The sequence below is a fragment of the Podarcis liolepis genome (assembly GCF_965112155.1).
Source record: "Podarcis liolepis genome assembly, chromosome: 8".
NCBI classification, from domain to species: Eukaryota; Metazoa; Chordata; class Lepidosauria; order Squamata; family Lacertidae; genus Podarcis; species Podarcis liolepis.
In genome coordinates this window covers 24,919,835-24,937,890 of record NC_139560.1, presented here as the reverse complement: position 1 = coordinate 24,937,890, position 18,056 = coordinate 24,919,835, and the positions used below count along the sequence as shown (strand labels likewise).

The window sequence follows — 18,056 nt, the reverse complement described above, 5'->3', positions numbered from 1 at the left end:
CAGAGCCAATGAGTGAAGGTGCAAAGTTCTTCCACCTGTGGATGGAACCCATAGAAAAAGCTGTGTCAAGGTGAACTGCTTTCTCGTGTGCTAAAAGTTGCCGGCCATCAAACAATGCATCCATACAGCATACTCACTAGACAGCAATGCTTCATTCCATTGGTAGTCCTTTAAGCTGAACTAAAGTGAGGGTTGGTGTCTTCAGTTGTTCTCATTTAGCTTTAAAGATGACCACCCACAAACTGGCCTCGCCCCTCTGCAACTTCGCAACTTTCGCTTCGCAATTTTCGCACGCTCCCAAACTGGAGCAGCTCTTGAACAGCTTTATGACTGCCTGTTATCTTTCCCCCCCTCTCCCTCCTACAGATTGACCCATAAAATTTAGAGCGGAGAAAAATGAAGCTTCTGTATTTAATAGCTCTCATTTGCCTGTTTCCTCAAAGCGAAGAGAATCCATTAAGCAGTGACAATGCCGGCCCCCGAAGATCATTTGAAGACATTAAGAGGGAAATAGCGGGCTATTCAGATGTTGCTAAGAAGATTATCGACCTTGCCATCCATGGCAAGGCTCAGAACAGATCCTATGAAAGGCTTGCATTCTTTGTGGACACTTTCGGGCCGAGAGTGAGTGGTTCCAGAAATCTAGAACTAGCTATCCAGTACATGCACAAAGTCTTGAAGGAAGATGGCCTGGAAAACGTCCACCTGGAGCCAGCAAAAATCCCACACTGGGAAAGGGGGGAAGAATCAGCAATAATGATGAAACCACGGAACTACAGCATTGCCCTTTTAGGGCTTGGTGGCAGCATTGGGACTCCTCCAGAAGGTAATGTCTGAGTTTGCTGAATTATTTTAGGGTATATGTACACTTCCCCACCAAGCGAGATATAACAAATCAATAAAATGCAAAGTTAAAATTCCAAGAGTTGAAATGCATTAAAACAGCATCAAAACAGCAACAGAATGTTGTGGGAAGCATCAGTTGTAACAAACACCTTTGTTAGAGTCTAAGAAGAAATTTTCTCTTTCCACGGCCAAAAATAAGTAATTGCAGTGAGACTTCCGTTTGCTGCATATCTCACTAATAAGCAATGGAGGAATCGATTTCAGTTTCCCATTTTTTCCAGTCTTAAGTTCAGTTTCCAATATTTCTGCACCATCTGCATTTTAGTGTATGTTTCTCCTAATCTACACGTTTTTGTATGCAGCTTCGGCCAATATTGACATTTTCCCAAGCAGTTTCCCCGAAAGTTCATTTTCATATGTTCTTTTCATTAATATAGCCGCTCTTATACACACTTTACTCCTAATATACACATTTTTTTGTGCATACAAAACTTGAAGAGAAGCATGAATTTTGAAGGATGGTTGTGTTTCTGTTTGCATATTGTTTTAGGAGGTGTGAATTTGGTAGGTTTGCATTAAAATGCAAACTGAAATAAACTCCCCTTCCTATCACAAACTTACTGCTGCAATTTGCCTGGTGTGTCAAAATGATATTTTGCATAATCAGTTGCATAATTGGAAGTCACTGTGAACACCTTGGTGTGGAAAACATGAAGTGGGTGTTTGTGTTTATTAGGGCTCTCTGTGAATGTACATTGGGCTATGAAATATTTGAGGCGTTTTTCTTACCAGTCGACCCTCAACATATCACATTCCCCAGCCCCCTGGTGACTAACCATTCCCCCCCCCCTGCTTTGACCATCAAGAGAAATGGGGAGCACATCATGGAAAACGTAGTCCTGGAAAGAAATATAAAGTTAGAAAAGAAATCATTTTCCTTGATACACCATTGGCTTCCTCCCATCTTAGTGGAAACTTCTATAGGTATCGGAGCCAATTCCAACAAAATGATTTTCCTCTGTGGAAGAATACTTGTGAAACTTCGTCAGGCTGCAAAATCCACATATTTTTCTGGCGAGATCCGTGAGCAGTAGCAGACCTGAGTTAATTCCCTGCTCTCAGATCTCTCTTGCAGAATCCGCTTGGACTCGTCATCCTGATGTAGTCTTGGAACCTTGCCTCGGCCATGACTGTTAATCTGCAACCCTAAGCAGATCCTGCAGGAAATAAGTCCCCGCAAATCTACTGGGATGTTCTTCTGAGCAAACCTGAAACCTGCTTTGGGTAGAGCTACCTGGAGCCTTCGCCACCACAGGGCACCAGAAAAAAAGTAGCTTGCCAAAGGGCCAAATTAGATGAGATGGTAAATGCGTTTAACATGTCTTAGTTTTTATTTAAACAGCGGGGGAAGGAATAAGAAGAGGAGGAGGAGTTTGGATTTGATATCCCGCTTTATCACTACCCTTCTTCCCTCACAACAAACACTCTGTGAGGCGAGTGGGGCTGACAGACGTCAGAGAAGTGTGACTAGCCCAAGGTCACCCAGCAGCTGCATGTGGAGGAGCGAAGACGCGAACCCGGTTCACCAGATTATTAGTCTACCACTCTTAACCACTACACCACACTGGTGTACCATGGTGCCTGGGAAGAGGGCTTTAATCCCACTCACCCCATCCCTGGTTCTGCAGTTAGTGATGTAAGAAGGCGTCATATACTGTAGTGTCCTGTATTCATCACATGCACCACTGTTTCCATTTTACTGCAGTTCCTCTTCAATTGATGCTTTTTGTATCTGTCTGTTATCCGCACTCCCATCACCATAGGAGTGTTATTGCAAATTCACTTGACTCTCCCTATTTTTTAAAATGTATTTAAAAAAAAAAATTGAGGGGACATGTTTTCTGTTCTTAGAAAACTCAGCATAGCATTTTTTTTTAAAAAAAATCAACTTTGGGCAATTTGATGGGACTTGTACAGGCTGTGAAAGGGAGGCAGCATCTCGAGGCCTCCCTAGCAGGTGACATATTTCATTAATGCAGCAAGGAGCTGTCAGGAATAGCTCCTGTTCTTCCTCACCTTGATGAACAATCATGAGCACATGTTATTATGTTTTCATCGCTTGATGCGGTGTGTAAATGGAGCACTGGGATGAATTACCTGGTGCCAATTCTGCTCATCTGTTACCGAAGCGGATATGTCATGTAGATTGCAGTGCCAGCCAGCACAGACTTCAATCCCCCCCCCCTTTTCTTTTCCTACTGGAAAATGGAAATCTGCAGATCCCTGGCTTCATTTTCGCCGGCTCTTTGGATGAGCCTGTCACTGAGACATTTCTTAGGTACACGGCTGCCCTCTTCATTAGAAACTGCTGCAGCCTCCTATCAGTTCACCTCCCTTGGATGCCAAGCAAACTTCAGTAGATTTCTCACTCAGTACTCAGATTTGGCATGCTTGGCACTTGGCGGGGGACGGTTTGGGGAGGGGGAGTTTGGAAGCCCAGACAGCCTGCCAAGTTAGATTTTTCTCACCTTTCTTATCTGTTCCTAGAATCAAACTTCAAGGTCTGCCCACAACCTTTCTTAATTTATTTCCCCCCTAGTTGTAGGCAGAAGTGGCATATTTTCGATGTGTAATGAATTTTCAATAGGAAACCAATTTTGTGTGACCTAGTCTGAGCTGCAGTCCGGTGGGCGTCTGCACTGCTATTTTTCTAGAAAGAGAGGTTCTGGAACTCACCATGAACGCCTCCCTCTTTCTCTTAGCATGGCAATGGCACCCACCTGAGAGCTGCTGGAACTGAGTTCCAGTGAGTTCCCCCTGAAGAAAATGCCCTGGACATTTGGTGTGTCTCGCTGCCCACATCACAGTACAGTGGTACCTCTGGTTGCGAACAGGATCTGTTCCAGAGGCCCGTTCGCAACATGAGCAGAACGCAACCCGCGTCTGCACTTGCACGGGTCGCAATTCACCGCTCCTGCGCATGCGCATGATGTCATTTTGCGCATTTGCACATGCGCAAGCAGCGAAACCTGGAAGTAACCCTTTCTGGTACTTCCGGGTCGCCGCGGGATGCAACCTCAAAACGCTCAACCTGAAGCAAACGTAACATGAGGTATGACTGTATCTCCCCACCATTATTATTTCACTCCTGCCTGGATTGGATTTCAACCCTCTTGCCCACACATGGTGCCCCTCCAGCACCTTCCTCTATTTGGATTAAAAACAAAACAAAACTGAATCGAGAGCAACTGGACAGCATCAGCACACCGGCAGCACTGAACTTCCTGCTTCCTGGTTGTTTATTAGCTTGTCCTTTGGTCTTGCATCAGATCAAACGCAGTGGGAGCAGCTAAAGGAGCTCTGAAGGATAGGGATGATCGCGGATTTAATTCAGTCCGTGTTTCTACGTGAACCCAACCAGGTTCGCGCTTCCTGTGCTGGTTCAGAGTGGAATGTGAAGAGCTCCCAAAGGATCTCTGCCGACTGAATCACATTTGTCATTTTAATACCCGCTCACCCAGTGTGAGCAAATGTATAGTGCTCCACATATGGGAACAACAACAACAACAACAACAACTTTGCATAGAATTGTAGAGTTGGAAGGGACTCCAAGGGTCATCTAATCCAACCCCCTGCAATGCTTGATGAAGATGTCAGGTGTGGGGTGGGGGGGGAAGGCAAATTCCATGTTGGGGGTCATTGGAAAAAGAATTGAAAATAACATTGTCAATATCGTAACACCATTATAGAAATCTATGGAGCGATTAATGGCATGCAGTTCTGGTCGCCTCACCTGAAAAAGGAGCTGTGAGTAAAAGTTACAATGTTTGGAGATTTTTAAAATAAAAAAAATTCCTTCCAGTAGCACCTTAAAGACCAACTAAGTTAGTTCTTGGTATGAGCTTTCGTGTGCATGCACACTTCTTCAGATACACTGAAACAGAAGTTGCCAGATCCTTCTATATAGTGAGAAGGTGGGGAGGGGTATTACTCAGAAGGGTGGTGGGAATGGGAGATTGGCAGATAGCTGAGATGAGCCTGTTGACAACTCTTAACGACTGCAATAGATCTTACAGGAAAAGGCAAGGGGTGAGAAGGTGAAAGATGGCTTAGTCATGTATAATGAGATAAGAATCCAATGTCTTTGTTCAGACCAGTTTGGTAATGAGTTGCAATTCAGATTTTTAGGTTACCAAAAAGTTGCAATGGAGATTTTTAGTTTACCAAAAAGTCGAGTCAGTGGGGTGTATGGAATGTGCATAGATATTTCTGTCTCTCATAACAGTAGAACCCATAGGTATCCGATGAAGCAGCATCTTGGAAGATTCCTGACAGACCAAAGAAGGCACTTTACACACTGTGTAGTTAACCTGCAGGACTTGGTACTACAAGATGGCGACCGACTTGGATGGCTTTGAAAGGGGTTTAGACAAGATCAAGGAAGATCAGTGTCTACTAATAGTGATGGCTATGCACTACCGCCAGCATCAGAGGGAAGGCGCTGAATGCCAGTTACCAGGGGTGGGGCTCAAATGAGAAGATTGCTGTTTTCCTCATGTCCTGCTTGTGGGATTCTCATTGGCCGCTGCAAGGACAGGATGCTGGGACTAGATGGCCTTTTGTCTTCATCCAGTAGCTCTCATGATATCTTTTTATGTCACATCAAAGCCCACCCAAGTTGGTCGCCATCTTGTTGGTCGCCACCTGAAGGAGCGTCTCCGCCCCCATCGTTCAGCGCCGAGGGCCTTCTGGCGGTTCCCTCATTGTGAGAAGTGAGGTTACAGGGAACCAGGCAGAGGGCCTTCTCGGTAGTGGCGCCCGCCCTGTGGAACTCCTTCCCTTCAGATGTGAAGGAAATAAGCAGCTATCTTCTCTTTAAAAGACATCTGAAGGCAGCCCTGTTTAGGGAAGTTTTTAATATTTAATGCTGTATTGTTTTTAACATTTGATTGGAAGCCACCCAGAGTGGCTGGGGAAACTCAGCCAGATGGGCGGGGTATAAATAAATTATTATTATTATTATTATTATTATTATTATTATTATTATTATTATATCACATGTTGAGGGGGTGTTTCTATCAGAGCTTTGGATATTATGTCTTTATGTAGCAGCCAGGAAACGGGCAGTAGTTTGCTGTTGAAAACTTCTTTAGTGCAAACATCTAGATAAGACTACAGTGGAACCTCTACTTACAACCATAATCCGTTCCGGAGGTCTGGTCATAACTAGAAACGTACATAAGTAGAGACACACTTTCCCATAGAAAGTAATGGAAAAGTGAATTGATCCGTTCTAGACGATGACCCCCCCCCAAAAAAAAAACCACAGCAATTTAACATGGATTTTACTGTCTAACAAGACCATAGATCCATAAAATGAAGGCAATAATTAATATACTGTGCTATAAAATAAATAAGACAGTATTGTAGATAAAAAATAGCATTTTTTTTCTTACGTGCACTGAGGGTGGGTGGGCTTACCTGGCTACAAGCTGGGGGGTGGGGCAAGGGTCAGTAAAGAGCTGATTCACTTTGGCCAGGGTCACTTTTTTTTCTTGCCAGGCCAGGTTCTTCTCTGAACTTCCTCAGGTTAGTTCCTCGGCGGGGTTTGGGGCTGCAGTGCGCCCTGCGGTGCCACTTGCAGGCGGCACCTCTTCCACAGCTTTGGGGGTGGGATGGGGGCCCTCTCCCCGGCAGCAGATGCCTCAACGTTGCTCCGCAGCCGGCCAAACGAGCTCTGGGCAGCTGGCAAGGCCTCTGTTTGTATCTAGAGGAAAGTTCATAAGTCAAAGCACCTACTGAATGTCGTAACCGGAATTGTACGTAAGTAGAGCTGTGCGTAAGTCGAGGTTCCACTGTAATTACAATTTACAGTTACAAATTGAAGAACAGAAAGGAGACTTTAGTGCTTTTTCATTCTTTCCTTTGGCCTTGGCACAAACCAAGTGTGTGTGTGTAAGGGGGGGTGACATTTGTTCCAGCATTTAGCTTTTACTGACGTGTTTTGCGGCTTCTAGGTGAAATGCACAGTGGTGGAATTCCAGGCATCCATTACGACTTCTATATTTAGCAGCCAAGCCTTGCTCTTGTTGTTGAACAGTGTCCACTTACTTCTGTAACTCGTCTGCAAGATTGGATCTTGAGCATTGTGGTCATCTTGCGAACGATTTTGTAAAAACCATGAAACGTGGTTCCCAAATGTATGCTCAGTGAAAATATATGTAGTATGAGCACACACAAAAAACCATCCCATCTGGTTACCACTGTTAACTATAAACATTTATTTGTTCTCTCAGGCAAGGCCACAGAGTAGGCAGAGAGGAAATGTTTATAGTGGGTGTTTTTTGTTTTCTTTTTACTTTTTGCTTAAGAGTTTATTTGTACTAGAAATTCAGAAACTGCAGATCTTTGGGGTTATTTTTTTTTTTTTTTAAGAGAAGAAGCAAAGCCTACTGAGGGGAATTACTGCAGGCCGGCCACTGCTTTTGTGTTTTTATAAATCACTTTCACATCCACCCATGGGTTAAAAAATATCTGTATATGAAAAACATTGGTTTCATTTCAAAGAGGACTTCATGAAAGAGAATTTCCTGGCAGATTCTGCCCTTTATAATAATGTTTCATGTTACTCAGCAACCAAGCAAAACAATGGTCAGATTGTATCAATACTTTGAAGCTGTGTGGTGTGTTTAAAATGGAAATAATTGAAGCCCTGCAAATCTATATTCCTGACAGGAGACATAATGTCATTGTCCCTTGTTTTATTTTATTGAATTCTAGCGTATTGCAGGAATGATAAAAGGCACACATGCGTTATCTTGGAAATATGGGAGTGTTAACTGTGCTGGGAACTGCTATTCCCTAAGGCCTATGGGTCAGCTTCCCCTCTGCCATATGGCTGGCCATCCCAGGTTAAGACTCTTCTAATGCAGCCACCTTTCCTCTTCCTTAGAAATGTACACATTGCTGTCATCTTGCATATCCATGCACAGGGCCGGTCCTACCATTAGGTAGGGTGAGGCAGTCGTCTCAGGCAGCTTATTTGGGAGTTGCTTGCAGACCACCTGTTTATTGCACATCTTGATTGGTTTGCAAAAAGTATGCAGGGAGGTTAGACACTAAGTGTTGACTCTGATTTAGGGGACTTTGATTAGGTTGAATCAACAAATGTTGTCCCATACTTCTCAGTGTGTTTTCCCATCACTTTCCTTATCACAACAAGTCCAGTTTTGGGGGGAGGAACAGGGTTTGTTGTGCAAGCGCTTCAAATCAACTTGAATTGCACCACCTGAACTTGACAGTACGTGACTGAATCCCACTTGAAGAGCCTTGGGTGACATGAAAGAGGAGTCAAAATAAAAAAATTCCTTCTAGTAGCACCTTAAAGACCAACTAAGTTAGTTCTTGGTATGAGCTTTCGTGTGCATGCACACTTCTTCAGATACCTACCTGTAAATGAAAGAGGAGCAAATTGTTAGGTATTTAACTTATTACTACCATAAGGGGAAGGGACGCGGGTGGCGCTGTGAGTTAAACCACAGAGCCTAGGGCTTGCCGATCAGAAGGTCGGCGGTTCGAATCTCCGCGATGGGGTGAGCTCCCGTTGCTCCGTCCCTGCTCCTGCCAACCTTGCACATCAAAGTGCAAGTAGATAAATAGGTACCGCTCTGGCGTGAAGGTAAACGGCGTTTCCGTGCACTGCTCTGGTTTGCCAGAAGCAGCTTAGTCATGCTGGCCACATGACCCGGAAGCTGTACACCGGCTCCCTTGGCCAATAAAGCAAGATGAGCGCCGCAACCCCAGAGTCACGACTGGACCTAATGGTCAGGGGTCCCTTTACCTTTACCTTTACCATAAGGGGAAGAAAAGATCCCTGTGGGTACTATATGCCTTGATATGTGGGGACGGGGGCACTATTTTCTGCTTCATCTAAGTTAGCGAAGTGTCTGGCTCTGCCCCACTACCATGCGAGCTGCCTCAAGTTGAGGGTTTGGGTGCCATTATGGGCAGAAGAGTGGAAGACAGAACAGATCTGACCCATGAGCCATCAGTGCACTTATGCAAGAATGTAAGAGAAGCCTGCTGGATCAAGCCTGGTCCTGCATCCTGTTCTCACAGTGACCCACCAGATGCCAGTGGAATGTGCAGGATGTGTACCAAAGCTCTTCCTGGTACCTTGTGTCCCACCTTGATTAATGGGAGGTAGGGATGGTGGATAAATTTGGCCCAGTTCACATTTTAATGAAATCCTAATCTGAGAAACAGTATACATCTGAAACGCAACTGTCCTTCAAAATTTGCACACAGTTCTTGAACCAAAAAATGTGTGCAAAAATGCATATAGCTGGGGGGAATGTCCATATAAATGCATATATTAGTGAAGATAACATACCCAAAAGCATTTGGTTAAGGGAAAGTGCATGCAAAAATGTGTATAGTAGGAGGAATTCACACAAAAATGCTGATGGATTGTCATAGCAATGTTCCTTTTAATATAAAAATTGCAAACAGATGCAATAATGTAGAGAACTTAAGACTGGAATATGAGATTCTGAGGGAAACGGGACAGATATGGCCCTCCCTGGTAGGAGGAGGTGCCATTTAGATTTTTTCAGGCACTGAAATGTCTTTGGTCAGGCCTGACTCCATAACTGTCCCAATTTTTCATTTTCAGGCATTACGGCTGAGGTCTTAGTGGTGACTTCCTTTGACGACCTGCACAAAAAAGCTCAGGAAGCCCATGGAAAGATCGTTGTTTACAACCAGCAGTTTGTCAGCTATGGTGAAACAGTCCTGTACAGAGTTCGAGGAGCAGTGGAAGCAGCTAAAGTGGGAGCGAAGGCATCTCTTATCAAGTCTATTACTCCGTTTTCCATCCATAGGTAAGGGCTTGTTGCTTGGTCTGAATCAGACGTCACCTCTTCTTTCATCTGGGGGGTGGGGCAATCCAGTGGCAAGATCTGCTGAGATGAGCAGCTCAGGATGCAGTGGATCTCTGGCAGCCGGCTGATTCGTGGCTCAGCTGGCATTAATCCTCAATCCCAGCTCAGCTAAAGATACACTGATGTAACTTGCTCATCCTGGCACAGCTGAGCAAAAGCTGGTGCGAGTCCCCAAAAAGGGGCCTTCTGGGGGTGTAGAGGTGGTAGGGGGATGCGGGTGGCGTTGTGGGTTAAACCACAGAGCCTAGGACTGGCCGATCAGAAGGTCGGCGGTTCGAATCCCTGTGATGGGGTGAGCTCCCATTGCTCGGTCCCTGCTCCTGCCAACCTAGCAGTTCGAAAGCACATCAAAAAGTGCAAGTAGATAAATAGGTACCGCTCCGGTGGGAAGGTAAACGGCGTTTCCGTGCACTGCTCTGGTTTGCCAGAAGCGGCTTAGTCATTCTGGCCACATGACCCGGAAGCTGTCCGCAGACAAACGCCGGCTCCCTCGGCCAATAAAGCAAGAAGAGCGCCGCAGCCTCAGAGTCGGTCACAACTGGACCTAATGGTCAGGGGTCCCTTTACCTTTACCTTTAGAGGTGGTAGGACTAGAGAGAGTAGACTTAGACTGGATTCATGACCTGGAAACCTGGCATTAAACACTATTTTAAAGGTTTGTTTTCCCTCTGCCAGGTATAGGCAGAGCAGCAGCAGCCGCTTCTCTCCTGAACGGTGTTTGGATCAGGTGTAACTTGATGCCTACTTAGCTTCCACTGGCCTGCTTTATGCCTGCTTCATGTACACAGGATCACTCCCTTAGTATTTCAGATTGCCTCCATGCTCTGAGGCAGGCTTGCTCCCAATAAAGAAAGGATATTTGGATTGGAACCATTTGCTGTGTATATTATATTGTTGTTGTTCTACTGGTAGTTCAGGTTTGGAATTTGACCTCCAAAGACTCTCAATAGCTAGAGCCCCAGGCGTTATTCGTGAAATTCCTGGCTATGTGATGAGAATGTTGAACGTCATCCTTTTAAACGTATTTAGCACAAGTTATGGCACATAGTTGAGAGAGTAGAGCATGAGACCCTTAATCTGAGGGTTGTGGGTTTGAGCCCCACTTTGGACAAAAGATTCCTTCTTTTTAAAAAAAAAAATTTTATTTTCAGTTTTCAAAATAACAACATTTTTACTTTTGTAAATACATATCCAATCCAAATTTGCCTTTAAATGGTTCCCCCCTCCCTGGTTTCCATTTCCCCCTTTTTATTCTCCTTGCATATAATTATATTTCTCTAATTAATTTCAACTTCTTTTCTCTTCCTAATTCTGTTATTAGTTCATAAATGTTACATCAAACCTGCTAATGTTTTAATTTTTTTACAGTGTTCTTTAAAGTAATCTATAAAGGTTCACCATTATTGATTGAATTTTTCCTCATCTTAGTCATCCATTCTTCTCTTGGGACATTCTCTTCTTTCCACTTCTGGGCAAGTAACATTCTAGCTGCTGTAGTCAAATACATAAACAGTCTCTTTTGTTTCCTTGGCACTTCTTCTCCTATTACTCCTAGTAAAAAAGCACCTGGTTTTTAAACAAATGTACTCTTAAACATTTTTTAAGTTTCGTTGTATATCATTTCCCAGAAGCCCTTTACTTTTTTACACATCCGCCACATATCAGAAAATGTACCTACTTTCTCTATACATTTCTGGCATAGTTTAGAACAATTTAGCAAGCTTTACTGGAGTCAAATACCATCCATATATCATTTTCATATTATTTTCTTTTAGTGAACTACAGGCCATGAATTTTAAATTCTCTTCTCCACAGCTTTGCCCTTGATTCAAGCGGTATATTGTAACCTATGTCTTGGGGCAAAAGATTCCTGCATTTCAGGGGGCTGGATTAGACGACCCTCTTGGTTCGTTCCAACTCTATCATTCTATGACTAACTTTTGCTTTGGAGTAATACCAATGACCCCAATAGCATTGAGAGGAGAAGCAGTCCAAATCAAATGTAAACCATTGGAGAAGGGGGTGGGGAAAATGAAGGCCTGCCCAACTTACTGTATTTTTCCGTGTACAGTGGTGCCTCGCAAGACGAAATTAATCCGTTCCACGAGTCTCTTCGTCTAGCGGTTTTTTCTTGCGAAGCAACCCTATTAGCGGATTAGCGCTATTAGCGGTTTAGCGGCTATTAAAGGCTTAGCGGCTATTAAAGGCTTAGCGGATTAGTGGCTAAAAGGCTATTAGTGGCTTAGTGGCTTAGAAAAAGGGGGGGAAGCGGGGGGGAAATCGGAACACTCGCAAGACATTTTTGTCTTGCAAAGCAAGCCCATAGGGAAAATCGTCTTGCGAAGCAGCTCAAAAACGGAAAACCCTTTCGTCTAGTGGGTTTTCCGTCTTGCGAGGCATTCGTCTTGCGGGGCACCACTGTATAAGATGCCCCCATGTATGAGACGACCCCTATTTTTTTAGCCCAAAATTAAGAAATACAGTGGTACCACTGGTTACGGACTTAATTCGTTCTGGAGGTCTGTTCTTAACCTGAAACCGTTCTTAACCTGAGGTACCACTTTAGCTAATGGGGCCTCCCCCTGCTGCCACGCCGCTGCCGTTTTCTGTTCTCATCCTGGGGCAAAGTTCTTAGCCCAAGGTACTATTTCTGGGTTAGTGGAGTCTGTAACCTGAGGTGTTTGTAACCTGAGGTACCACTGTAAATAATTGCAACATTCCGTGTATAAGACAACCCCCAATTTTAAACTTAAAAAAATTGGGGGGAAATATACAGTGGTACCTTGGGTTAAGAACTTAATTCATTCCGGAGGTCCGTTCTTAACCTGAAACTGTTCTTAACCTGAGGTACCACTTTAGCTAATGGGGCCTCCTGCTGCTGCCGCCGCACCACCAGAACATAATTTCTGTTCTTATCCTGAAGCAAAGTTCTTAACCCGAGGTACTATTTCTGGGTTAGCAGAGTCTGTAACCTGAAGCATCTGTAGCCCGAGGTACCACTGTAGTCTTATACACTGAAAAATCCAGTACGTTCTTTAAAATGTCTGCTGGAAGAGATGCTTCTCCATGCCTACAGATGCAAGGCTGGCTCAGTTTTACTGCCTGAAGTGAAGTAGCAAATATGTATTTATAAAGGTATATACTACCCTCTCATAAGATATTGGGGCATGAATACGAATGTACACACAAGTCAATGTGCATAATACCCAAGGGCAGCAAATTATTGTGACACCAGAGGCAGAAAATAAAACAAGCCGCCTCTCACCCTAGCAGTGAAAATATATCAGCAAGAAATCAAAAAGGTCTTAAATTAGTTTTAGTTACCATAGTGATAATTATTATTTTTTTGGTAGAAATAGTGATATTATTCCTTATTAGCTATTCCTAAGTTGAGGTGCTTCTAGTGTTTAATTTTTTTATAATGTTTATTTCTTAAAAAACATTTTTTATCACAAAGAAATGTTTGTTAAGGGACATTTCTGCTATCTCTGTTTTACAGAGTGGGGAGTTGAGAGGTAGTAATGTGCTCAAGGCCATCCCGGGGCTGCAATTTGAATTCAAGTATCCTAGTTTCAAGTAAGAGTCTGATGGTCAATTTGGTTCCTCCTGTTTGTTACTTGAAGAAATTATTTTCATTCAACATTGCCTAGAATCAAAATTGACAGCTTTTTGCATACAGGTTCTGTGATACTAGGATATTTCCAAACATCCACCAAAATTTATCTTTATTGACTATAACTAGGCATATGTGAAACCTCCTCTGAGAGGTTATTGGTAGCATTATTGACTCTTTTGGCTTCTCTCAAGAAATAACAAGCACATTCATTACAAATTTTGCTTTAGACCAAACACTAGTGCTAACTGAAACAAGGGCACATTTTGCTTTGTTTTGACTGTATGTTTTTTATATTTTTTCCAACCTAGAGGAGTCCATTTATTGAGGCATCATCATGAAGACTGGCCCTATCATTAGGCAGTAGGGTGACTGCCTTGGTAGAACATGCTAAAGGGTGGTGTTGAGGGAGCAGAAACAGAGATCTTTGTGCCAGGCGACTGGCCCTGCATTCCATAAGCTACTTAGTGGAGGATGTTGACCCATTACCAGTGTTCAAGATTCAGTTGCCACTCCAGTTGGCTTCTGTATGTGGATTTAGTAGGGAGGGCATCTTGTCTTTCACCTCAGGCAGCAGAACATCTTGGGTCTGATAACTTTGGCAAATGCAAGGTGTACTTCGGCCTTTTCACTGTAAGGAAATGAAGCAATTGCTTATTCTCACCCCACAGCATATGAAAATTGAATCATGGCACTTCAGAAATGAGCTCTATCTAACATTTATGATATGCAAGTGGATTGTAAAAACAGTGGAAAACTAGTGAGGGCCTTTTGAGACAGCCTGTCTGCAGTCCTGGCTATTAAAACGGGTTGAGCTTCAGACTATTGGTCCTGATTTCTGAAAACCAGAAAATTGTGGGGGGTTTTGCAGGGAAAGCGTAGATTTACTAAAAAAAACCAGCAGGACCAAAAGAAAAAGTCTGCTATTGTGAGTCTGCTATTACTGGTCAGTCTGTCAGTCTGTCTATCCTGGTAGTGTCTACTATAACTGGCAATGGCCCTTCAAGTTCTTTGGCAGAAGCCTTGAGTCTTGCCAACTATACTGAAGTGTTGAACTGTGGGATCTTGTGTGTGTGTGTGTGTGTGTGTGTGTGTGTGTGTGTGTTTCAAATTTACAATTTTAATAGGTAAAGGTAAAGGGACCCCTGACCATTAGGTCCAGTCGTGACCGACTCTGGGGTTGCGGCGCTCATCTCGCTTTATTGGCTGAGGTGTACAGCTTCCGGGTCATGTGGCCAGCATGACTAAGCCGCTTCTGGCGAACCAGAGCAGCACACGGAAATGCCGTTTACCTTCCCACTGGAGCGGTACCTATTTATCTACTTGCACTTTGACGTGCTTTCGAATTGCTAGGTTGGCAGGAGCAGGGACCGAACAACGGGAACTCACCCCGTCGCGGGGATTCGAACCGCCGACCTTCTAATTGGCAAGCCCTAGGCTCTGTGGTTTAACCTACAGTGCCACCCGTGTCCCAAATTTAATACACAATATTTATTTTCCAATTAATATTCATTTATCATTTAGCTTCCCCTCCACCCCTCCATGGTTTCCCCATATTTTCTAACATTGCTGCATATTATAATTACTGAATACCCCATCCTTTCTGCTTGTTCTCAGATACATGTTTTATTGTAGTTCTTCATTCAAATCTTATTTTCGTTTTTACATGTTTACAATAGCCCTTTAGATACTCTACAAAAGGTTACCAATCCTCCTGAACTATGGGATCTTATACATGTAGAGCCTGCGCTCTGTCTTTTATGGGACTTCTCAGAAATAGTAGCTGCAGTAGCCATCTTTAAAAAGCAGCCATGCTTGATAGGTCTGTGAGTTTTTCTTCTAGAGCATTTGGTCATAGTAGAAAAAAGTTGCAAGACTAGTTCATGCCACGGCTGCATTCACAAGGCCAATTAATTCCATCTCCCCAACATTACCCTGTTAATTTCACATGAAATTTGAGCTTTCACACAATGTAAAATCCAAAAATCTAGCAGAACATAGTGGAAGTTTAGTGCTCATTTCCATGTTAATCACTTTCAGAAAAATATGCATTTGCAGCCCCATTAACCCAGAAAATTGCAGGAACAAAGTGGTAAAATTTAGGGTGGCATACTTTCATACAGTTCTTTCCTGTCATTCTCATGGGTTAATCATGAGGGAAAGGGTGGGGAAGTACAGAGCTGGTTCACCCATGAGGCAAGGCGAGGTGACCACCTCAGGCGGCAGAATCCACAGGGGCAGAGGATCTGGCCTTCAAGGAATGCATTTGCTGCTGCTGCTGCTGCTGCTGCTGCTGCTGCTGGGGCAACAACAGCTGTTGGAGGCTGGATTTGCCTTCTTCTCAGCAGTCCCCCCAACCATGCCCCTGTTAGAATTCCTGCTCCTTGATTGCAGTCATGGGATTGTTGTCTATCACATGATGGTGTATATTTTGACTCCACTGAGTGGGAAGTGATGGAGACAGGATGTTTGTGTTACTGTGTTCTGTGAAGTGGGACTATTGTCCTTTGTTCTTTCTCTTTGCTGTCTGATGCTAGGGAGAGAGAGAGCCATGTTGCAGTGCTCCGTGTGTGTTTATATGTAAATAAAGTAGATTAGCCAAAATACTGAGTTGCTGAGGTCTGTTACGCAAACTGCGAAGACTCTGTGGATCCCTAAGTGTGCCGATGTCTGTTGGCATCGGACTGAAGAAAGCTTCTGAAGCTCCCGAACGATCGACCAGGAGGGAGAGAACATGCCAGTCAGGCATGTGTCTCTGCCAGGGTCCTACTCAGTGTAGGACGAGCTCCTGACAGCCCCCTCTACAGCGGCCTCTTGGTGAATAGGAGAAGCTGTTGTTTCCCTCCCAACCTGAGGGAGGAAATGGCTCTCTGGGATCTGTACTTGTCTGGCATGATTCAGAGCACATACATACTCATAAAGGCCTTTGATTCTCTCCTTGTCCCCTCCCTCACCTCTTGTTCCTAACGTCAGCAAGGAAGGACTGGAGGGAACTAATGTTGTTTGAACAGCCCTGGACTTGCCCCATGAATGTGTGGTACACATTAAGCACCCGAGCTGAAAGCTTGGGAACCTTCAAAGGTGGGTGTTGAGCATCAACTTAACCCTTGAAAGGTCCAACACTAGGCACCCTCCACTTGCAACTTCATCCTCTGTCTTCCCTCAAGCCCCTAGACTGATTTGGATGGAGGTCCCAAGTGATAAAGCAACGCTTCTCAGCCTGGTTGTCTCGCCAGTCCTCTGCGTTATACATGATTTCCCAAGGAAAAAAGGCCAAATGCACTGCTTGAAGAAATATAGTTATGCTGTGTGAAAGAGCAGCTGGAACCAAATGAGCACATTGAGAGCTGTAATGAGAATGATGAAATTCAAACCTTGTTCACAAAAAGCGGTTAAAGGATTTGTTCTGTTTAATAATGGATCGTGAATAATGAACACAAATGAAACGGAACTCTTGAATTAAAACAAAAACAAAGGAAAGTCCTTTGGTTTACAAAAAGCAGTCAAGGCTCTTGCGCATTTATTAATGCACCGAAAAGCAAGGACATTTTTCATGATGGTAAGCAGTATTGTATTGAATAACCTAGGCTGCTTCCACACTAGAAATTTATTGTGGAATAGGCACACCTTGTTCAATCACTTTCTCTGGGGTATCTGCATGACCTTGTGAAGACAGCAACCTGTTCCTATGTTTTCCTGTTCATTTCCCTCTCCCCCCCCCCAAGTTCAGAAAATTGACCTCAAAAGCATAATGCAACAGATTCATAATGACTTATTGCACAGCAGTTCAGTAGGTTTGGAGGCTAGTTATGGCTTGTATGGATTGGTCTAGCCATTTCATTCTCTATGGTCCATACTTCTCTCTAGAAATAAGTTATATTAGTTTAATTTTTAACCATTCCAAATAGCATTGTCTTTATATGTGTTCCTTTTCTCTCTGCTGCCCCTTCCCCACACTGCAGTGGGGGGTTAGGAATCATGATCAGAAGAGCCATGAAGGAGGATTTAACCCAGGCATAGGCAAACACGGCCCTCCAGGTGTTTTGGGACTACAACTCCCATCATCCCTGACCACTGGCCCTGTTAGCTTGGGATGGTGGGAGTTGTAGTCCCAAAACATCTGGAGGGCCGAGTTTGCCTTTGCCTGATTTTAACCCTTTACCTCACACTTTGGTCCCAATGAAAACTGTCCATCTTGGGGCAATATGGACTAGAAGCCTATCTGCAGAATGTCAGCCGGGAGCAGAGTTGCTATTCCGCTTGCAGCTTAGAGAAGAACAGCAATGATTGAGTACTGCTAAGTTGCCCATGTCTGGAAATATCCTTATGCTGGCACGCAGAGATCACCTAGAGTTTATGAACTCTTTTTATTTGTGATTTATAAAATAGTTTGTGTTGGCAACCTTGGATTGAAGAAAGAAAAATACTTGTCTTTTGCATCCCGTTGCTTATGTGCTAATGTCTGGGATTCCTTGCCATGGCTTCTGACGTCATGCAGTGATTTTTAAAAGTTCCTGCTATGACACATAGGCAGGATTTTTTCCTTAAAACAAATAACTTTTAGTGCATTTGTACTCTACAAAAATGTATTCCCCATAACACACCGCACAACATTTGGGGCTAGAGGTGGAAATGTACATTTCAGTGCCAGTTTT

At 43.8% G+C, this 18,056-nt stretch overlaps 1 protein-coding gene across 4 annotated transcripts in view; it reads left to right on the top strand.

Annotated features, from left to right (window-relative positions):
- CPQ (carboxypeptidase Q) overlaps positions 1-18,056 on the top strand; it is a 162,518-nt gene that overhangs the window by 26,684 nt on the left and 117,778 nt on the right. For all 4 annotated transcript variants that reach the window (XM_083517355.1, XM_083517356.1, XM_083517357.1 and 1 more), the window contains 2 exons: positions 367-826; positions 9,521-9,728. In XM_083517355.1, the coding sequence (XP_083373481.1) occupies positions 397-826; positions 9,521-9,728 (638 nt within the window). In that variant the 5' untranslated portion in view covers positions 367-396. The remainder of the gene's footprint in view (positions 1-366; positions 827-9,520; positions 9,729-18,056) is intronic.